Source organism: Corylus avellana, chromosome 2, assembly GCF_965113065.1.
Source record: "Corylus avellana chromosome 2, dhCorAvel1.hap1.2, whole genome shotgun sequence".
NCBI classification, from domain to species: domain Eukaryota; kingdom Viridiplantae; phylum Streptophyta; class Magnoliopsida; order Fagales; family Betulaceae; genus Corylus; species Corylus avellana.
Genome location: NC_142491.1, coordinates 11,974,528 through 11,998,683, shown reverse-complemented (window position 1 = coordinate 11,998,683; position 24,156 = coordinate 11,974,528). Strand labels below are relative to the sequence as shown.

At 34.8% G+C, this 24,156-nt stretch overlaps 1 protein-coding gene and 2 long non-coding RNA genes across 3 annotated transcripts; all 3 read left to right on the top strand.

Moving 5' to 3' along the window:
• Positions 1 to 2,263: 2,263 nt before the first annotated feature.
• LOC148587319 (uncharacterized) lies at positions 2,264 to 3,544 on the top strand. The gene is made up of 3 exons (XR_015911504.1): positions 2,264 to 2,373; positions 3,286 to 3,368; positions 3,469 to 3,544. It is a non-coding gene; the product is annotated as an uncharacterized LOC148587319 (long non-coding RNA).
• A 7,461-nt stretch (positions 3,545 to 11,005) lies between these two features.
• LOC148587318 (putative disease resistance protein RGA1) lies at positions 11,006 to 13,953 on the top strand. The gene has a single exon (XM_088512550.1). It carries the CDS (start codon positions 11,152 to 11,154, stop codon positions 13,951 to 13,953), a length of 2,802 nt encoding a protein of 933 aa, XP_088368676.1. The 5' UTR covers positions 11,006 to 11,151.
• A 27-nt stretch (positions 13,954 to 13,980) lies between these two features.
• LOC148587317 (uncharacterized) lies at positions 13,981 to 23,759 on the top strand. Its single transcript, XR_015911512.1, has 3 exons — positions 13,981 to 14,032; positions 22,109 to 22,202; positions 23,474 to 23,759. It is a non-coding gene; the product is annotated as an uncharacterized LOC148587317 (long non-coding RNA).
• Positions 23,760 to 24,156: the final 397 nt, after the last annotated feature.

The window sequence follows — 24,156 nt, the reverse complement described above, 5'->3', positions numbered from 1 at the left end:
AATCCTTTATGAATATGCCTCAAAACATGAATCTCAAAACAATCATGTATATACTCTTCATACAGAAAGTGTAACAACAAAAACAATGCAGTGCATAAACAATAAAGCAAAAACAAAAAAAATGCAATGAAAAAAAAAACAACATGCTCTAGGATATTATAAAATAAGCAAAACAATCAATCCTAGGCATGTTATTGACTCACCTAATTTTAGGTGAGATCACTACCACTCCCCCTCAATGGGTGAATGATATCATCCTTCCTAACCCACACTTGAGAAATCTTAGGTCTAGACTTATGACTTTGCTCAAACTTATCTAGCCTAGATAGCACTTCTCTCATCATTATGACCAAACCCTCACTTTCTTTCCTAGAATAGGAATTTTCACTTTTATGCTTATGGGATTTCAAATCAAAACACTTTGGTCGAATATGACCAACCTTTCCACAATGATGACAAGTGGGCACAAACCTTTTAGAAGATAATTTTCTATGAGGATGCATGACTCTAAGCTTAGGGTAAGATGCATGATGCTTAACATAAATTTTCTTACCTTTCTTACCATGGAGAGTCGGAGCAGCTGCATGATTTTCTTTCTTTGGAGCAGCTTTGAATTTCCAACAGTTTGGTCTAATGTGACCAACAATCCCACAATGATGGCATGTAGGAAAAAGCTTACCTTGAGTTTGTTTAACTGAAGGAGTCTTAGAAAAATTAGCCTTGGTTTCTTTAACATTCACAGGATTATGATTCAAGGACTCATTAGAAACATGTGAAGTAGATGCACCAACATTATCAACAATCATACTAGGCTTGTTAGAAACAAATTCTTTAGTACAAAGAAAACTTTTCAAATTATCACTAGAGAAATTTCGTGAGAGTTCCTTAGAAACATTCAATTCATTCTCAAGTGATAAAGACTTTTCAACAAGCACAGAAATCTCAGATTTCAAAGAATCAATCAAGATATGTGATTTAGACAAATCATTCGCCAAAGATTCTTTATCAGATTTCAAAGAATCAATTAGGACATGTGATTCAGACAATTAATTAACAATAGATTCATTCACATGCTTAAGATCTTGAAAATCCCCCAAACAATTTGTGTATTGATGTCTCAAAAGAGTGAATTTTTCCAACAAATTGTTGAAGGAGTTTATAAGATCATATTCCCCTTGAGAAGTATTCATAGTAAACAGGAGTCAACAGATCTCACTCAAGAATTTAATCCAAACAGAGTGAACCCGCTCTGATACCAATTGAAAAACTCTAAACAGAAAAATATCACAATTTTATGCGGAATTAACGGATATTTATCAAAGCAAACAATCACCAAAATATGAACAATCACACGCAAAGATTTTGGTGACGAAGAGGAAACCTTTTAGAGACCGATCTAAAAGTAAAACCTCTCCGGGGCAGCCAAACCCAGGAAATCACTATCAAAAGATTATCCAGAGATTACAGACACTAGGAACACTTACAACCCTTTGCAAGACCTTGGCTCTGTAAGATCGACAAGCCTACAACTCGTCTCCGCGCTCACAATCTTCTTCAACGTGATTCTCCTTTACCGGACCCTTCCGATAGACTTCTCAACCGTAGATTTATCAAAGGAATAATTAAAACTTTAAGAGATTCACTTTAACGCTCACCACATATGATCTCTCTTAGCACAGCCTCCGACGAACTCTCTGGGGGTGAAAATTCGTACTTCTCTCTTCTATAATGATGTATATATATCTCCGACAAAACCCTAGACCTAACCCACTTAAAATCATGTTTTTGGGCCTAAAACTTACGGGGTGTCCGGACATGTTAATGGGCTGTCCGGACACAGCTTTGCGGAGCAAAATTTGAGTTTCTGGAAATGAGGTCCGGACCCGGGGAAGGCATGTCCGGACATGGGTGAAACAGCATTCTGGAAATGCTGTCCAGTCTTGATCAATAGCCCCGATCGATGGGCGTTTGTGGTCCGATTGAGCTGAAATTTTGCAGGGACGTTCATAACACATGAATCTACATTATGAACGGTGGAGATTGGATTCTGAGCATTCTATATCAGTGTTTGAGCTCGTGACCAGTAGCCTCTGCATTTTGGAACTGAATTAAGCCAACACAAGAACTAACACTATCAAGGAGGATTGAACGTTGACAAGTGGGACAAAGCACAGATTGGCCCCTACACGGGAATTGGTATCCAAACGTTTGGTTTTCTTTAATTTTGGTTTCTTGTCTTCTTTTTCAGCTTTTCTTTTTTTTTTTTACCGAAAAAAAGATGGGATGGTTTTTGTACTTGTTGATAATGCTGTAGATGCCAAATGAAAGAGGATGACTTACACTACTGGGTTCTTTGGGCTTGAGCCTTGCTTGGTAAGCTTCTATTTCCTATTATTAACTGCTACTAGTACTTAAAATTTTTTGTACTTGTATCTCATTTTTTTATGTAAATATGTGGTTGGGTTTCTAGTATTTGTTTTGATAGATGTACTGCTATGATTTATTGGGTTACGCTGGAAAACTACATCTGCTAGTTGGAAGATAATTATTGTCCAATTTTTCATTGTATAATATATTATAGATGGCCATTCAAAATGTTCATGGGGTTACTCATTAGAAAAGAGTTATTCTTGAGTGTGCCTCTAAAAAGATAGTAGTGAGTGATATGTCTTCTGGCGCTTCGATTGTTAATATTCAAAAGTTTTACATAAGTGCATCGAATGATGATATTGCAAGTATAAAGTTGTCCTTGCAATTGCCTAGGAGATTACTAATGAGCTAAGCCATTGCATAGGCCAAAGTTATTTTGATGACATTGAACATCATTGGACATTTTCCATTGGCTTTTCCATATGCTCCAAAAGCCTTTATACAGAGCTCTTAATTTGTTTTTTTAGAACCATTTGTTTGATAACAAACATTTTCTCTAGAAATAAAGAGCAAAATTAATTGTTTACTTTTTGGCCTGCTTTCCTCTTAAGCAGAACATTTCTGTTTGTGACAAGTTATTACTTAAGTTAGTTCCATTAATTTACTTATTTTCTGTTTTTTTTAAACCTTTTCCGCTTAGAACTCAAGAGTGTTTGTTTAATAGTTTTGTCTTAAGTGGTCTTACTGTGATTTTCTGTGAGGTGTATGAGCAATAAACCCATTAATAGTTGTATGAAATGTCATACATACGAAATTTATATATTTTTTTAGTTGGGACTTTGGTTGCTTTAATTTGAATCTAGATCTTTCTTTGATTTTTCCTCCCACCTTACATATAGTGTATTGCTTTCACAGGAAAATATATATAGAGATATATTTACAAAAGAAGACCAATCAAGCTAATATAATGGGCTGAATGCTGATTGCAGCATTTGCAGGTTTTCTATTTGTTTACCTCTGTCTCTGTCTCTCTCCTATGGTTCTCTACTATCTTTCAAAGTAACAAATTCCAAATCTTAAAAGCATTTATACTTGCAGCTATGATTCGGAACTGAGGAGATATATAGCAAGGAAACCTACTAGAAAATGTGCCATCTTTGCTGAAACTTTGGGGGTTATGTTTTTTGGTGCTACTCCTGACTCAATATGGTATGAAATAGAGGTTGTTGAAGACCTGCGGTTTTCGGAGTTAATTGTTAATTAGATTGTTTGATGTGTTTATTTAAACTAGTTCAAATATTTGATGTAGTTAGTACTTTCAGTTGGTTATTACAATTTGGTGATTTACTTGATTGTTTATGTATATCTGTAGCTTTTCTTGGTACTGAAACTAAGATAATGGGGCATGCATCTATTCACCACTCTCTCTCTTTCTCTCTCTCTCTCTCTCTTGGTTGATTTGTTGAGATTATGAATTCTTATCAGATTCCAAATTGTTGACATTACTCTGATTTATCCATCCATGATCAAGTACATATATTTTCATGTGATTGTTATTATTATTTTTTTTCTTTTTTAATTTTTACAGTACTTAGGTTGATGCCTTACCAAAATTATGGAGAACATTTAGTTGATTTCAGTTTCCATTTAACGACTGATAATTGATGTAGTGGAATTATCATATACAGTTGTAATTCCACTTTATTTAACATGTTGGTTATAGAGGCACTGTTAATATTGAACTTCTTTGAATGAAAATAAAACTTTATTTTCAATGATTGAGACTATCTCTGCTGGGTGTTAATTCAATCCTTTTTACATTGCTATTTGAGCAAGGACTCTAGCTTTGAGCTCAGGGTTCCATGATCTTTTCTTCTGTTTGTGAAATTGCTAATTTCTTGTAATGCTGTATGATATCTTTCTTCAGAAAATGAGAGTTGTGCTACCAATATTAACATAAGGGCCCTTACAGGGCAAAGTAGCAGAAGAATGTTGAAGCATGAAGCCAAACATTTTTCCTAATTGCATTTGATCAGAGAGCTACAGATCACTTTTGAAGCCAAACAGTGTTCCCAATTGATCAACTTAAAGATAATTAGAGATTTTTCTTTTATTTGGAATTGATTTGTTTATGAATAGAAAACTCATTTGTCTCAAAAAGGGTAAACATAATTGGTTTGTTGATGAATGGAATGGCTATTTCCTTAATTTTCTGTAGTGGTCATTCTTAGCCCTCTGTGACAAATATAATTTCTCGCAACTATGAAAAATAAATAATAGCAAGTATATGTCAGTAGATGATTATTTTGAAGGTGGAAAATATCTTATTGGTACTAAATAATATTAATTCGAAAAATAAATAATAAGATACTCACAATGCAAGAAATTAAAATTAAAGCAAGGAAATATCTCATAATGCTATAGAATCATGTAAGAGCGTTGTCCTTAAATGTTGATTTTTTGTCCCGTGAAGTATTCAACTCGGTACGATTGGGTCTGTTGACACTTAACCTTTAAGAATTAGATTATAGTGACTACCTTAATTAAGGATGCACTTCAAAGTACGAAGGTCAAATAAACAACCATTTAGTTTAATTACAAGATTCAATGTAATAAAATGAAAAATGAGCACTGAATTGCTCTATATTTCTCTCTTTAAGTAACAAAGTGAAATACTAGAACCAATAATGAGTTATGAATGACGAAGTTGAAAACTCAAAAAATGAGTATGAAACTTTTTGATAACCTTTTTGTCTAAACTTGATGGTCTTTATTTATAAACGTGGTAAGCGACTATTTAATAAAGACAAAAGTCATAACATGCTATGATTCTTAAGGTTCATGACCATACATTAGAGACAATGAAAATTAGATACTCTTAATTTCAAATGAAATGGAGATAAGCGGGTTAAATAAAAAGGTGGGACAAAATTATCTCAATTTTAACTATCCCAATTTGTACACTTTTTCGAGGATCCATTTTCAAAACAATGGCTTCAACGTATGACCTTGGTTTTACCAATACATAAAATCAAAACTAGAACATAATACAGAGGACCCTCTAAGCAGCTCCTAAAAGCATGGAAATATCGAAACAAAACCACCAAGAATTACATAAAATGTCTTTCTACATAACTATCTCAAAGCTCTTCCTACCCTTACGTAGAGCTCAATCGTAGGTATTCTTACCATTACATAATATTTTTTTCATTTTGTAACAGAAGTTTAATGTGGGTTGTTAAACTTTGGAATGCACCTTTTATAAAATATTTGCCATAGTAATTATTTAAATGATGTGTGAAGTTTTTCTAACAAAATAATGCACTGTTCATTCTTTAAGAACCAATTGATAATTATTTGAACTCTGCTCTTCCTTTAAGTCCTATGAAATTTCCACTTTTTGTGTTTAGATATTTTTATTGAGATGCTGATGCAACTTTAGGGGTTTGTTTAAGGTAAACCTTTAAATTGTTAACCATGCCTTTGATTAACACAAAAATACTTTTGGATCATTATTTTCCTCAAATAATGTTGGAAAATGTAAATTAGTACAACAAATAATGATGTGTCACAAGAATGCAAATTTTCCCCATCTGCAATGGTACCAGTGTCTATTTAATAGTTGAGATGGGCTCGAGACTGCTAACAGATTTATAATGACCCACTTGCATTGTGCCTTTGACAGATGTTTGATCAGTACTAAGGCATGGAAAATAAGTTCAACTTATAAATTGCAATGTAATTGCCTAGAATTTGCAATGGATGTGGACCATTTGTTTTTTTTTTATAAGAAGCTTGGATCTAGACAACTGATGACATAATTGGCCTAATTGAGTTCATCTTCTGTCTTTATTGGTTTATTTCTACCCTTTTGAGCCCTCTCTCTTTTATATAGCCCAAGAGCATTCATATTGTCCTAGTTAAAATAGCTGAACAGAAGAGAAGCTAAAGAAACCTCTCCATCTTGCTAAAGAATTGGGCCAATTGGCTAGTTGCTACAGGCCTCTGCAATATATATTCTCCTTCCTCTAATAAATTACTCAACTAATGATGAAGAATAATGTACATGGAGTTACTCTTTTGGAATATGATAACGCATCAATATTGGTTGGAAAAAAAAATAATGTTACATACACTCTCATTTTCGTACATTTATTTTTACACACCTTTAGATGACTTGTAAAATTATTATTAAATTAAACACAATAAAAATTCATTCAAAATTTAATAATAATTTTAAAAGCCAGTTAAAAAATGTCTGAAAATGGAGGTGAAAAAATGAGTGTGTCATTACGAATAATGTTAGAAGTCTCTCTTGTGTTCCTCCAAGAATAGGGTGGCTTTTAAAATCATCATTGGGCTTATGATTCAAAAAACATTGGTTAATATATTTAAGTCGACCCAAGTCCATTAGCTTAGACTTTTTGGTTAGTGTGATGTCGAAATATGTATATTATGGTGCGTTTGGCATTGATATTTCATAGACAAAAAGTGCAATTTTAAACAAAATTACAGAAAATAAATTGTTTGTGATTACATTTTAAAAAAATTGTGATTTGAAAAGGCTAGAAAATCTGCATTTTCAAATCGCAGGTAATGATGTGTTTTTTTAAAAACAAACAAGTTTTAAAAGTTAAACTACAATTTTAAAGGTTAAACCGCGATTTTGCCAAACGCTTAACTGTGTTTTTAAAAATGACGTTGTCAAGTCACACATTTTAAAATCGTTATTTTTAAATCGCACTTTTTAAAACCGCAAACTAAAACCGACAAACTCTCAGACAGCGTATCTCCTAACATTGATAACACAACAAGTGCTCAAGGAATTTTGTCAAGTGCTCAAGGAATTTTGTGAAGGAAGACTGATGGAGATTGCACTTGGTTGATTCCATTCTTTGAGAAGCTTCTCATCATTCTGCAAGCCCATCACCTTCAAAGCAACACGGCTAACATTCAATTACAGAAGAAGCAGAATATTAATGGACTGCAATATCGGAATCAATGTCATCTAAATTTTGGCTCCCAAAAACGGAGAACCCAAACAGAGGATCATGAAAGACGTGGGGATTGGGAAGTTGTGTTGTAGTGTGAGTTTTCCGAAGCATATTTCTCATGGACTGGGATTCCTTTGGTTTTATTGAATGAGGCGTAGACTATGTAATTCCTTAAGTTATTTTTACAAATAAAAACTTTTTGAACTCAATTATTGTATTTTTTAAAGAATCAAATTAATTAGACAAGGGAGCTATCTAGAGGACAGCATGATGATCATCAAACTGTAAAAAGATTCCCGCCAAACAGCTGGATGAGCATCATTATCAACTTTATCTTTGACCCTACCACAATGGGGAAGATTGAAGATAAGGCATCAGAAGAAAAATAAGCGCTACTTTTGAAAAAGCATGCAGAAGAATACTTTTGGATCATTTTTTTCCTCAAATAATGCTGGCAAATCTAAATTAGTACAACAAATAAAGAATGAGTTGCAGTGCAAATATTCCGAATGTCTATATAATAGTTGAGATAGGCACAAGACAGCTTACAGATTTATATAAAGACCCACTTGCACTTTGACAGATATTTCATCACTAAAGGCATAGGAAGTAAGTGCAACTTTTATGTTGCAATGTAATTGCCTAGAACTTGTAATGGATGTGGACCATTTTTTTTTTTTTTTTTTTTTTTTATTTTTATATGAAGCTTAGATCTCCACAACTGATGACATAATTGGCATAATTGAGTTCATCTTCTATAGTCTTTACTTTGCTTTTTATTGGTTTCTTGTTACCCTTTTGATGAAGTGCATTGACCCTTCTCTCGCTTAGAAATTGATTCTCTCAAGTTGATTAACAGGAGAGAAGGTAGTCCATTTAAGTGAAGAACGGAATGTTTGTTTTACATTTTTGTTTACAGTTTTACTCTTCACTTAAAAGGGACCGGATCCTCTTTAGTTGAAATCAACTCGCAATGATACAAATACCTCTCGCGCTTTCATATAACCTAAGAACATTCACGTTTGGCTCAGTACTTAATAGTTGTTTTAGCTAATGCTGTAGACACGGGAAAAAAAATTTGGCTAAAGAATTGGCCGGTCGCTGCAGACCTCTCCTTCCTCTTAAAAAAAAAAAAAAAAAACTCAACTAATGATTAAGAATAGAATACATAACATGGAGTTACTCTTTTGGAATATCTATGACGCATCAATCTTGGTCGGAAAAAAGTAATGGTACATATACTATTACTTTCGTACATTTATTTTCACACAAACCTTTAGATTCATTATTAAATTAAACTGGGTAAAAAATTATTTTAAATTTAATAATAATTTTAAAAGTGTCTGAAAATGGAGGTGAAAAAAAAATGAGTGTGGCATTATGAGTAATATTAGGAGTCTTTTTTGTGCCCTTCTAAGCGTAAGATGATTTTTAAAATTGCCATTGAACTTATGATTAAAAAATAGTGGTTAATATACTTAAGTCAACTCAAGTCCATTAGCTTAAACTTTGGTTTGTATTGAAGAATAGTGGTTAACATACCTAAGTCAACCCAAGTTCATTAGCTTAGACTTTTTGGTTTATGTCGTGTCCAAATATGAAAAATATAAAAAATCTGCATTTTCAAATTATACATAATGATGTGTTTTTTTAAAAAACGCACAATTTTTAAAAGATAAATTACAATTTTAAAGGTTAAATTACGATTTTTCTAAACGTTTAACTGTGTTTTTAAAAATCATGTTGTCAAATCACACATTTTAAAATCGTAACTTTTAAATTACACTTTTTAAAATCGCAAACTTAAACGGACAAACTCTCGAACAGCATATCTCCCAACATTGATAACACATCTAGTGCTCAAGGAATTTTGAAGTGCTCAAGGAATTTTGTGAAGCGCTCAAAGAATTTGGTGAAGGGAGACGGATGTAGATTGCACACTTGGTTGATTCCATTCTTCGTGAAACTTTTCATCATTCTGCAAGCCCATCAACTTCAAGCAACGCTGCTAACATTCAATTACAGAAGAAGCAGAATGGACTGCAATATCACTTTAGTCGCGTAGACTGTAGGCAGCGTGGAATATAGGCAAAGTTTTGCGTGTTGTCATATCAAGGGCTATAGTGTAATTCTATGGTGAGCCAGTGGCGTTAGTTGTTGTTTTTTCGTGATTTGTTTTCAAATCGGTTTCACACGTGTTTTTACAAATTCTTGTTTTTTAATTGTGGCTTTAGATTCCTTTGGTCTTTGATTTATGTGTGGCCTATGATCCTTTCCATTAAACGAGATTGAGAATTTTTATTTTTTAAATACAATCTAAAAAATGGCTTGTTGTTAAAAAGGCATACCAACGTCTCTATTTTTTTTTTTTTAACATGTTCACATCAGGAGAGGAAAGGGGGTAGATAATTCAATTTAATGACATCCGCATCAAGATGCATGGTCACTTGCGATTGAACTGCTATTTGAAGACGATTAAGACGCTATTAATGTTTGGTAAATCTCACAAAATTTAGCAAAGTAAAAATTTATCCACTTAATTAACCAATGATATTTTGAGCAATTTTTAACTAAAGTCTAGTACTACATATTTCTAAGAACAGTTTTATCAGTTAATCCATGGCATTTTGTATGAAATTACATCTAATAAAATAAAGTGAGTGCAACTTTTATACTGCAATGTACTAGAATTTGTAGTCGATGTGCACCTTTTTTTGTTTATATATATATATATATGAAGCTTGGATCTCCAAATCTGATGAGATAATTTTTTTTTTTTTTTTGTACCGACGAGATAATTGGCCTCTAGCCAAAATAGGCAAAAGATTATTTTAACCCATATATAGAAAAAAAAAAATAGCAAAAAAATTTCTCAACTAATTACTTTGGCCAATTGCTACAATGCTCAATAAGCTCAACACTGCATTTAAATAAATAATTTTTTTTAAAAAAATAAACCTCATTAATATACATCAGATTACTCTCGGAATATTTCCACTAAACTATGAGACATCGATCTTGGTGTGAAGTGTGCATAGTTTGAATTCAATCCCTTTTTAGTGTTCTACGGCTAATTATGAGGCTCAGTGTAGACAACTAGCAGTAGTGTGTGATGTAGTAGTCAAAGTCAGCTTGTTGTCATATAAAGGGCTATAATGTTTTTCTAAAGGATGGGGAACATCATATGCGTTCACTTATTTTCATATAAAGACACTAGTGCACAATTTGTTTTCAATGTACAAAATCTAATACAATGAATTTGTAAATGAGAGATTTGAAGAAGGGAATTCTTAAGATTCTTGAAGATGACCAAAAAAAGAAGAAGCGGAACATAGCATGTGAAGAGAAAGAAGAGTAGTCCATCATTAACAGCTTTATCCACGTGAAGATAATTGCTTTGATGCATTTTTGTAAAAAAAAAAAAAAAAAAAAATGTTTGACTTGTAAAAAGAAGAAGCCCTTGGAAGGAAGGTGTACAACTATAAGGAGAGAGAAAAAGCAAAATCAGTAAAAATCAATCCATGCGTGTGAATGAAAAAAGAAAAATGCGAATGAAAACAAGTTAATTAAAAACATTTCTGCAACATTACTAAAAAGTGTCCAACCAAGTCATAATAATTGCTCGTTCCTTCACTCATCATTTCTTCTTCTCAACACATTTCTGCAATTCTACCCTTCAACTAACTACTTCACTCATCATTTCTTCACTCTACCCTTCAACCCCTTCCATCAACAGCGCTGTGTAGTTTCACTTCTGAGCATTCATTCCTTCACTCACCATCAGGAAATGGCGGAACCACTTCTCTCCTTTGTTGCCGAGCAAATCATTAAGACTTTGGGCTCACTTGCTGTCAAACAGATCGGGCTGCTCTGGGGTGTCAAAGATGAGCTTCAAAGCCTCACCGACACCGTTTCAACAATCAAAGATGTGCTTCTGGATGCGGAGGACAAACAAGCTGCAGGAGACCGTGCTGTTAAACGTTGGCTCGGAAGGCTAGAAGATGTGATTTATGATGCAGATGACTTGCTGGATGCCGTTTCAACTGAAGCTCTAAGAAGAGAAATAATGACCCGTGATAAGAAGGCCAAAAAGGTACGCATTTTCTTTTCTGAATCAAACCAGTTTGCCTTTCGTATTAGAATGGCCCGTGAGATTAAAGCCATCCGAAAGAAGTTAGATGCCATCAACGCCGATAGGCAGAATTTCCACTTGGAGGTACTCCAGGTTGAGCCACGAGTCGGGAAAAGGGAGAGGGATAACACTCATTCTTTTGTACCTGATGAAGTAGTTATTGGGCGAGAGGATGATAAAAAGGCTGTCATACACCTTCTGCTGGACTCCAACGTTGAAGAGAATGTTTCCATCCTTCCAATTGTTGGCATCGGTGGATTGGGAAAGACTACACTCGCTCAATTCGTATTCAATGATCACCAAATCCAGAAACATTTTGAGCTCAAAATGTGGGTGTGTGTCTCTGATATCTTCGATGTTAAAAATATTGTTGCAAAAGTCTTAGAATCTGCAACCGAGGAGAAACCAGAAGACGCTGAAATGGATACATTGGTGGCTAAACTTAGAGAAAAAATCCAAGGAAAGAAATACTTCCTAGTGTTGGATGATGTGTGGAATGGTGATCATAGAAAATGGTGTCGCTTGAAAGAAGTGCTGATGGGTGGTGCGAGAGGCAGTAGAATAGTAGTGACTACCCGCCAAGAAATCGTTGCAAGGACCATCCGCCAGGAAAGCGTTGCAGGGATTATTGGGACTGTTAAATCATATCCCTTGGAATGTTTAGATGAAGATGCGTCATGGTCTTTATTTAAGCAAAAGGCTTTTGAGAGAGGACAAGAGCCAGAGAATTCAAGCATTGTCACACTTGGGAAGGAGATAGTAACAAAGTGTTTAGGCGTCCCTCTGGCCATATTGACAATCGGAAGTTTACTGGGCTCCAAAACTTCAGAAGCAGAGTGGTTTTCTTTTAAGAACAGTGATCTCTTAAAAATATCTCAAAATGAAACTGACCTCTTACCAACTCTGAAGTTGAGTTACGACCATCTTCCTTCACATTTGAAGCACTGCTTTGCTTATTGTAGTTTGTTTCCAAAGCATTACGAATTTTCTTCAGCAGAACTAATTCGGCTTTGGATAGCACAAGGGTTTGTCAAGTCTTCTGATGATCAAAGCCGATGCTTGGAAGAGGTTGGTAGGGAGTATTTTATAGATTTACTACAGAGATCATTCTTTCAAGAAGCTGAAACCTTTCTGTTTGGTGACATGTATCAATGCAAAATGCATGACCTCATGCATGATCTTGCCATATCAGTGGCAGGATCGTTGATGGCCACATTAGGTGATAAGGAGACAAACATCGATGAGAAAAATCGTCATCTATCATTGCGTGGTTACAATAAACATATTTCTTCATTGTGTGAAGCAAGTAGGATACGTTCATTTCTTTGCCTCGATAACGATGTGTATAAGTATAAGATTGATTGTGATGCAATTTTTTCAAGTTTCAAGTTCTTGCGCATGTTGGATCTGTCTAGTAGAGATCTTGATTATGTGCCAAGCTCTATCGGGGAGCTGAAGCATTTAAGGTGTCTTGATCTTTCTGGCAATAAGAATATCAAGAAGTTACCAGATTCTATAACTAGGTTGCACAATTTGCAAACATTAAGACTCTTTTATTGTGAGTCACTTAAAGAATTGCCGAGAGACATTAAAAAATTGGTCAATCTTAGGCATCTTGATATAGATAGCTGTGATGGTTTGACTTATATGCCACAGGGATTGGGGCAATTGACTAATCTTGAGAGGTTAACAAATTTTGTGGTCCACTCGGGTTCTAAATTCAAGCACTGCAGTGGTTTACGAGAATTGAATGGGCTCAATAAGCTAAGAGGAAGTTTACAGATTTCAAATCTTGGACGTGGGAAAGATGTTGCATTAGAATATGAGGCTGCAAATATAAAGGAGATGCAATATCTTCATTCTTTGTTTTTATGCTGGAGTACTAAAGGATATGTCAATGATTGGGACGTTGTTGATGATAAAATGCAATTGGAAGGCTTCCAACCGCCCCCAAATCTGAAACATCTAGGCTTATATGATTATCCGGGTTCAAGGCTTCCGAGTTGGGTTTTTTCATTGAGAAATCTTGTGAGCTTGTGGCTAGTTGATTGTCATTCATTAAAGTCTCTCCCCCTTCAACATCTCACTTCCGTTCAAGACTTGATTCTTGAGCGTTGTCTTGACCTTGAGCTAGCCAATGATGAGGATGGGATGCAATGGCATGGCCTTACGAGCCTCCTCTCTCTTTCCTTCAGAGGACTTCCAAAATTGGTTTCTCTCCCCTCAGGACTTCAACATACTACCACTCTACAAAGGCTTAGTCTTTCGAATTGTGAAAGCTTGAAGGCTATACCAGATTGGATCCACAACTTCAAATCACTTCAATACTTAGACATTTATGAATGCTCCAGTTTGACATCATTGCCTGAAGGAATGCGTAGGCCAACGTCTTTGCAGAGCCTATCAATTTGGGGTTGTCCCATGTTATTGCGAAGATGCGAGAATGACACTGGTTAGGATTGGGAAAAGATTGTTGACTTTCCAGGGGTATACTTAGTTCTAGCACCCAGGCATCTTTGATCCTGAGCCTTGCTTGGTAAGCTTTTGTTTCCTATTATTAATTGCTACTAGTATTTAATTTTTTTGTACTCGTCTTTCTTTTTTTTATGTAAATATTAGGCTGGGTTTCTAGTGTCCGTCTCTCTCCCATTGTCCTCCACTATCTTTCGAAGTATCAAATTCCAAATCTTATAAGTATTTATACTTGCAGTTATGATTCATAACTGAGGAGGTTGAAGACCTATTGTTTTTGGAGTTAATTGTTAATTACATTGGGATTTACTTCGTTGTTTGGATGTATTTATTTTAACTTTTTTTTTTTTTTTGTTATTTAGTTAATACTTTCACCTGGTTATTGCAATTTGATGATTTACTTAATTGTTTATGCATATCGGTAATTTTTCTTGGTACTGAAACTAAGATAATGGGGCATGCATTTATTCACTACCTCTTTTTCTTGCTCTTTCGGTTTATTTGGTAGCTTGGAAATATTATGAATTCTGATCAAATTCTTCTAAATTGTTGAGATTACTCATATTTATCAATCCGTGATCAAGTATTGTATATTTTTCATGCGATTCTTATTGCATTTGCTAAAATCATAAAAGTTTGTGCACGCTATTTAACAATCCTTGGTAGTCAAAAGTCTGTTAAGTGTCGAACAATATTGAAAATTTTAAAACGACTCCAAACGACACATATTTAAATGTCTAGATGATTCACAAATATTAAGCAGAATAAGATCTGACCTAACAATTAATAATCAACCAAATTCAGATATGTAATGAAAAACAAGAACACAGATATTTGATTACGAAGAGGAAACCATTTAGAGAAATCTCTAAATGTAAAACCTCTCCGGGGCAGCCAAACCCAGGAAATCAATCCACTATAAGAAGAATAAGGAATACAAGAAGAATTACAAAACCTTTGCAATCTACTCTTCCTTGTACACGACAAGCGACCCACTTGACTTCTACCGCAGTAGCCCTTTCCAGAACATCTGGCACAATTCTTCTATACAATTTCCTTTCACCGGAACTCCGATTGGCTTCACGTATTTAATCCCTTCTCAAATAAGCTAGAACAATATCTCTCTCTAAGCTCTCTGATTTTGCTCACCAAAATACGTACGTATAAATGTAGCAAGATCGTGTTTAAATAGAAAATAAAACAAAATAAAGCAGCAATGTCCGGACAGGGCTAATCTGGGGTCCGGTCATGGCTAGGGTTACATATGCGTAACCTAGCAATGTCCGGACCTCCAACACTTATGTTCGGACATCTCATAAAGATTGAGGCTTTCTGGAAATGGGGTCCGAACCCAGCTTCTAGTGGTCCGGACCTCTTCATCAAAATGCAGTTTCTGGAAATCAGGTCCGGACCCAGCTTCTGGCGGTCCGGACATGCCCTTCAATAGATATTTTCTGGAAATTGGGTCCGGACCTGGCTTCTGGTGGTCCGGACAGGGCCTTCTAGAATCTGCTTCCGGGACATGTTGAGGTGCTCATTTTCAACAACTTACACGCAAACCGAATGTGCCAAAACCTAAACTAACAAACTCCCCCTTTGGCCATTCGGGGACAAAAATATACATGAAAATGACACATCAAAATCAACTCCCCCTTTTTGTCTCAGAAGAACAAAGGAGGCACACAAAAACAAATGAAATTCTAGAGTTAAAAAAAAAACAAAGAAAAACAACCCATTAAACCTATAAATAAGTAGACTAAAAAAAATATTCTGGCCAAAAGAAGAACAAAACAAAACATATGAGAAGATCATTCTTGCCAAAAACTGTCCTTGATATACTTTACATCTTTCTCCAAAGTAGTTAGGCGGGTGGTTATAGCTTCGATGCTTTGGCCTTGAGTCATCAGGCGGTTGTTGATAGCTTCAATGCTTTGGCCTTAGGCTTTAAGTAAGTCAAATATTATGCAGCGCAATCTGTGTTAGCAGCCTCTCTAGAGCCCGTACATAACCAATCGGAATTTTGTTCTTGTTTTCGTCCCATACAAGCTTTCGACTTGGATTAAGAACCGCCATGATCTCCGCTTTAGTTGGTTATGGCTCAGTCTCCAAAAATGGAAGCGGCTTCTTATTTGTCAAAGGAATCCCAGTAACTTCACTTATCAACTCAGGAGTGACATTGAGAGTTTTCCCTGAGACCTTGGTCTTGAATGACGGAAAACCAACCAAGTCAATGTCTTCGATGTTGTAGTAGAATTCCCGAACTAATCGAGTTTATGCATTAACAGGAACGAACACAGAGGTCCATTGATTGGCCTGGAATATTTCATGAATGAATCGAAACGGTTCCACTTGAAGATCATTTTGCTCTACTCCACGCTCGATCACAATGTTGCGTGTCAAAGGCTTGTCTTGTAAGATTGATTTTTCTTCTCGAGCGCGCTTCCTCCTTGGTGTGGATTCCGAATTTTGATACACCATTTTCTGCATTCTCACCCCAAAGAAAGAAGTAAATGATAAAAGAATATCACAAATTACTAGAAGAAATTAGATTGAAAAAAAAATTTTATAGGAAACATGTGATTCGAAAAATGAGATAGATGTACCAGAAACAAAAAATAAATGTTGAACACAACAAAAATAATTTATTTCACAAGGAAAAGTGAAGATAGATGCAAACATATGTCATGTAGACATTCAATCAAACAGGTGATAGGCATTAAGGTATTGAATATAACATGATGAAAAGAATTCATGAAAACCGAAAATACCTTGCCTAGGAACATTCCAACCAATATCTAAAACCCAATGACAGTGAAATATAATAATGTAATTGAAAAATTGTAGCTCAATTGAAAACCGGAATCTTTGAGACATTTTATCAAACACATTGTATGCCAAAAAAACATGTAGGCATGGAAGACACATGTTAAGATTAAAAACCATTCCTAAATACATCAAAGTGCATGTAGTTTGCAACAATCATATGAGATAGAAAGAATAATCAATGTGAATCAAGGACTCAAACAATTCGGAATTGTAAAATTAAACCCAAACAGTCACAGCCGAGAAGTTTATTTGAACACAAAATTGAAAAGAAGAAGGAAAGAAAAACATACCTGTGATGATTGAATGTGGATACTGGACTATGAAACAGAGAAATCAGAGATAAAAAGAAAGAAACAAAAAAAAAAACAAAACAAAAAAAATTTGTATGAAGTTAATCGGACGAGAGAGAGAGAAGTATGATATGGAACACACTGCAGGTTATATAAAATAACCAATGCCGTGTCTGGACAGGAAATTTCCTTGTCCGGACCGCATCCCAAAAAAAATAAATTCATAATAAATTTTTTTTTTTTTTTATTGAAAAGGAAAACATAATTTTTTTTAATTTTTATTATTATTATTATTATTATTATTATTATTATTATTTATTTATTTTTTTAAATTGAAAAGGAAAAGATAAATTGTATAGATAATCAATAAACCATGCATGTCCTCATGAATATCTTAACAATTTGGAGTGATCAACAAATTACACTTACATCTTAAATGTATCATATACATGACACAACCTTATTCTGTGAATGCAGTCAAGTAGGCAATAATCAGAAATCTCATGTGAATGTGTAGTGTGTGAAAACTCCCATTAAATAAGATTTTATCAGTGGAATGGAAATCTAGGCAGACATTTTGTAAATGAAAGACAAACAGTCTGATTCAAGCCACAGTAAAACCTTATAATGTTAGGATCTAAATTCCCTCATCCGATACACTCCCCCTGAGACTAATCATTTGCTTTTACCATGTCTTTTAGTAATCATCTATTTCCGCAATGATTTGATCACTGATTCTTTCTTTAGGGACATATAGAAGCAAAACTAAGTCATTTGGGCTTATTTTATGCCCTTTCCCTTTTTTTTTTTCTTTTTTTGTGGAAGAAAATGTTGGAATTTTTTAGAGCTAGGTTCAACTAACGAGTTGGTCAAGTGAATGGAACTGACACTACCTATCTTCCAAGCAAAATGTTTGCTCCAAATTCCCAAACACATAACAAAAATCTAAACTTAATGGGGGCAAAAAGTGCACAATTTCGAACATGAGAAAAACTGACTCTTACTCCTTTAACAGTCTTCAGAAAAACAAGGTATATCAGAAACATATCGAGCAATAGATGTAAATTGCAGAAATATTGACCCCACTCATATGTAAAATATTCATTTGAGCACAAAACATGAGAAACTGAGTATCCAACACTTAAAACAATCTAAAAGAATAAAAAAATAATCAAAGAAAATAAAAACAAAGCAAACAAAAATTAAAAAAGAAACAAAAATGTCCTAGAACAGCTATAAACAAATATCAATATGCTCAATTTCTAGGCATGGTCTATGTGTCCACCTAATCTAGGTGAGTCCATTACCACTCCTCCTCAATGGGTGAATGGTATTAATCTTCTTGACCCAAACTTTATTCACATCAGGGACAACTGTGTGACTCTTATCCAAGACATCTAACCGTGTTACTACGTCTCTCATCATGTTGAATAATTTCTCATAACTATTTCTAGAATGGAAATATTTTCTTTTAGGCCCATGACTGTTAAGCTGAAAACACTTAGGACGAATATGTCCAAACTTACCACAGTTATAACACGTAGGAATAAACCTTTGAGAAGGTTGGTTTCTTAACATGTGCATACTTCTCGACTTAGAACTAGACATATAGGAATCAGTTAGAGTTCCCTTACCTTTTCCACCTTTGGAAATTTGAGGAGAAATTACCTTCTTTTCAGCCAAGTTATCTTCTTTGTTTACTGGTTTCACAAAAATCATATCTGAAGAAGAAGCAACATTAGTAGATAAAATAGCAGATTTATCAAAACCCAATCCAGTTCTATCAAACGAATGTTTCTGATTATGTAACATTTGATTTAACTTTTCACTAGAGAATTTTGTTAAATGATTCTTTGATTCATTCAGTTCATTCTCTAAGGATTTCACTTTGGCAATTAGCATTTGATTTTCAGACATCAAAGTATTATGAGTAGCAAGAGAATCAGTTAAGGTGACAGAAAGTTGATCATTTTCAAGATTAACCTCATTGAGTTTCTTCAATTGCTGCTTATTCAGCTTTTTCAGTTTAGTGTATTCCACAAAGAGATTATTATAAGCATTTTGCAAATCATCTTCTTCTTTCGAATCATTATCGGACACACTTTGTTTGTCTTGAGAATTACACTCACTATTCTCATGCTCACTCTCATAACTAACTCCAAATGCTAAGTAATTAACTCCCTGTTCAGCATCATCCTTATCTGACTCATCACTTTGAGTCACATTAAATGCCTTGCCATTTTACTTTCTCAAGTTAGCACAGTCAACACGAATGTGCCCATGTCCTCCACATTCGTGACACTTGATACCTCTAGGTGACTTTCCTTTCTCAACATTCTCATTTCTAGATTTCTCAGAAAATTGTGAATTGCTATTTCTAAAATTTCCTTTCTTGGCTCTAAAAAATTTCCTAAACTTCTTAGCAAACATAGCAATTTCTTCCTCATTTCCAGAATCCTCATCAGATGAACCACAAGAGTCAACCTTAACATTTTTTGCCTTAAGAGCAATATTTTTGGTGTTTTTGTGTTTAGGAAGAATTAGCTCAAAGGTCTGAAGGGAACCTACAAGTTCTTCTACTCTCATAGTATCTAAGTCCTTGTTCTGTTGTATAGCAGCAATTTGGGGAATAAACCTCTCAGGCAAAGATCTTAAGATTTTTTTCACCACTTTAGCATCATCCATTTTCTTTCCCAAATTAATGGTAGAGTTTCTAATGGCACTAAGCTTTGAATAAAATTCATCAAAAGATTCATCTTCCTGCATTCTAATCTCCTCAAACTGAGAAACCAACATTTGAATTTTTGAAGTTCTAACAACCTTAGTTCCTTCATGTGTGATTTCTAAAGTTTCCCAGGCTTCTTTAGCTATTTCACATCTAGAAATTCTAGAAAATTCCTCATTTGAAACAGAGATGTAAATAGCATTTATAGCTTTGTCATTCGCAGTAGCATTATTCTTTTCCTCTGTTGTCCATTCAGCTATTGCTTTTTCTGGACGTGTCCATCCAGATTCGACAATATGCCAAACATTAATGGATTTAAAATATGCTCTCATATGAATTTTCCAAAGCGTATAATTTGTTCCGTCAAAGACGGGAAGAGAATTAGGAGCAACAGTATGAGACATTTGATATGGAGTCTCGGATCACACTCAGGAAATAAATCCTTCAGAGTGAACCCGCTCTGATACCAATTGAAAATTTTAAAACGACTCCAAACGACACCTATTTAAATGTCTAGGTGATTCACAAATATTAAGCAGAATAAGATCTGACCTAACAATTAATAATCAACCAAATTCAGATATGTAATGAAAAACAAAAACACAGATATTTGATTACGAAGAGGAAACCATTTAGAGAACTCTCTAAATGTAAAACCTCTCCGGGGCAGCCAAACCCAGGAAATCAATCCACTATAAGAAGAATAAGGAATACAAGAAGAATTACAAAACCTTTGCAATCTACTCTTCCTTATACACGACAAGCGACTCACTTGACTTCTACCGCAGTAGCCCTTTCCAGAACATCTGGCACAATTCTTCTATACGATTTCCTTTCACCGGAACTCTGATTGGCTTCACGTATTTAATCCCTTCTCAAATAAGCTAGAACAATATCTCTCTCTAAGCTCTCTGATTTTGCTCACCAAAATACGTACGTATAAATGTAGCAAAATCGTGTTTAAATAGAAAATAAAACAAAATAAAACAGCCATGTCCGGACAGGGCTAATCTGGGGTCCGGACATGGCTAGGGTAACATATGTGTAACCTAGCGATGTCCGGACCTCCAACACTTGTGTCTGGACATCTCATAAAGATTGAGGCTTTCTGGAAATGGGGTCCGGACCCAGCTTCTGGTGGTTCGGACCTCTTCATCAAAATGCAGTTTCTGGAAATCAAGTCCAGACCCAGCTTCTGGCGGTCCGGACATGCCCTTCAATAGATATTTTCTGGAAATTGGGTCCGGACCTGGCTTCTAGTGGTCCGGACAGGGCCTTCTAGAATCTGCTTCTGGGACATGTTGAGGTGTTCATTTTCAACAACTTACATGCAAACCGAATGTGCCAAAACCTAAACTAACAAATATTTTTTGTGTTCAACTTTAAGGGAGCGGGAGGTGAAACCTACAAAATGAAATGTTAGTACCTCGGTCAAGGACATTGTAAGAGCTTCTCAGGTTTACATGCTATAGTCTATTTTTGGAAAGTAGCCAATCTTTTCCATTTGCCCTGAATAATCTTTAATCCCAAAGAAACAGAGAGCAAAGAATAGTCATAGATAGTATTGTCAGCAAAAGGTAGGTTTTGCACACTGTTAAGTTTTGCACACTATAATTTTGCACACTGTTAAGTTGAAAAAGGTAGGTTTCATGCATTTATGGGCTTGATATTGTCAAATTAAAAGTAGTGGGAGTTTCTTATTTATGGATCAAATTTTCTGATTTTCTGAATGTTTCTGAATCAAGTTTCAAAAATCTTGTTTCTACTTTGAAATATTATAAAATTCCAATCAAGTATATACTTACCAAAAGGATTTATCGGTTTAAGAATGTATGGGTTGCCCTGAACCATTATTAGCTAATAGAAGCGTAACGTCTGTGATTAAATGGTTTGGTTACTTTTTATGGTTCTTGAGGAGTCAAGAAGCATTCCTATATCTAGGCCACAAAAGATAGTCAGGAAGCATTGCCCTCAAATGCGACATTGATTAAAAATGAGGATACTGAATGCATAGCATTTGAATTTTTCTTTTCAGAAATTTTAGAATATGAGTTACCTTTTATTCACTGAAAGGGAAAAGAGAAAGTGTACAAGGAAATTTTCACTCATTTACGGGATATAGTCCTCTTTTGATTGGATTGGGTCAGCATGCCTATCGCCTTGTTCATTTTGTGATTGATGTGCCGGTGAAAAGACTGAAGGATATGATTAAAATAAAAAAATTAGCGGGCATGATATGATAATTATTGACTTGAATAAAATGTCTCCTACCATCTGTAATGTTTGTCATAATTTGTAGGGATCTCATGAATGAAGGGAGGAACATGCAGTGAAGGTCTAGGAGAAGGAACGAGAAAAGTGTTTCCATGGAAGATGTTACATACATATCTACTGTGAGTATTCTTTCCCCTGTTTATGTCATAAGAGAAGGAAATAGAAAATCAGCACTTGTATCTACGATTGTGGGCTTTCTCTGAACCTTATTCATGATGTAAACCTTACTGGCAATCTTTTGTTTTTGGAGAGCCTGATCATTGTATGAGTGTATGCTTGCTATAACTCTTTGACTGTTTATATTCATCTCTGTATGATTAAAAGTGAATATCAAGATATTTGCTCCTAGTTGAATTTTACCTTACATAAAATGAACAGAAAATGGCTACTTGCAGCTCGAATCTCAACTACTAAATCTTACTCTCGAAAAAGAGAAGTTCCATAGGATGGCAAAATGATTCATGATATTACAAAATTGAATAGGGGAGAATACTCATATCATTTAGAAAAGAGGATTCTCTAAGTTGCGTTTCCAAAAATAGATAGTAAAAACTTTACTGCCAGCAGGGCCAGCCCAAAATCAAGCAAAAGGCAGGCCTGTAGGGGGCCTCTTGATCATCTACATAAATTAAAAATTGCATCATTCATGTCTACATGATTGTTGGAGATATTGTATTAGGGCTAAGCGTCAATCGGTAATGTCGGTTTCGGTAGAAAAATTGTATTTTCGCCTTTCGAACAGACAATGCTGGTAAAGTCGGTTATTTCACCGACTTATACCGCCAAATTTTATTTTATTTCGCATTTCGAACCGAATGGCGGTTGGTAAAGTCGGTGTCGGTCGGAAGTCGGGAAAGTCGGTTTCGGTAATGTCGGTATGTGGAAAAGTGGCAAATTTGTCGGTAAAGTCGGTTTGGTTAAAAAACCTCTTCCGCCTACCGAACCGAAAAATTCGGAATAAAAAAATCATGCCACCTACCATCCTCCATCTAGTCGGTAACGGTCGGTGTCAGTCGAAAGTCGGTCGGAAGTCGGTTAGTCGGTAATTTGCTTAGCCCTATATTGTATTACTTATTAGTATAAGAAATGACAAAATTGAGTGTATCATTACTATTCTATCATTACTGCTGTTTCCTGTTTGTTTAGTTTGTTGCTTGTAGGAATTTTTTCTTTTTAGCTATAATCTATATTTTCTTTATCAATTTCCTTTTGCAACATCTGAGCTCAAAATTTAAAAGTTGATAGCTATATTTAATTCAATTCCTATGCAGGTGAATGGTAGACGCATGATAAGTTATCTGTTGCCATTGATTTTTTCCTCCATAAGTGCCATGATGTTTATTAAATTTATGGCTTTTATTAATTTATCTATTTTTCTTGGTTCAACCAGTTGAAATATGTGAAATGATTGGGATGATTGGCACAACACGTATACTCAAGTCGAAAGCAATGGTGTTGAAGTCATGGATCCTGTTAATCTTGTATTTTAAATCTTTTGTTAATTGTGTCTGTTTTGTGATTAGTTTTGTGACTGTTTTGAAAACAAAAGATTGTGACCAACATTGAAGGCCATCACACTATGTTGAAGTCATTTGGATCCTGTGGGTGTTGTATCTTACTTTATGAATTATGGTTCAATTAATCAGGTAGTAATAATATCTTTATGAATTATGACATGTTATAACCTGGTGATAATATCAATATTGCAACTGGTATAAGTGAAAAGAGAATTGCTATTTGTTCTTCTCCTGTCCTTTTTTTTTTCATACATCTTTTTAAAAAATCAGTCATTGGATCTGTAGGACTCATTTCTTCACCAATATGGATTTTACAAATCCAATGGCTGGTTGTTAAAAAAGTTACATGAAAAAAAAAAAAGTGGGGGGGGGGGGGGGGGGGGGGGGGGTTGGTGGGAAGGATAAAAAACAGTTCCCTTAGTGAAAAAATGTTTCTGGTTGAACAACATACATCTAAGAATGAAGCTGTGGAGCATGAATTATTGGGCCACCCAATTACAAGTTATATTAGATGGACTCAACTTTTCTCATTTTAACCAATTGTATAATAATTGTA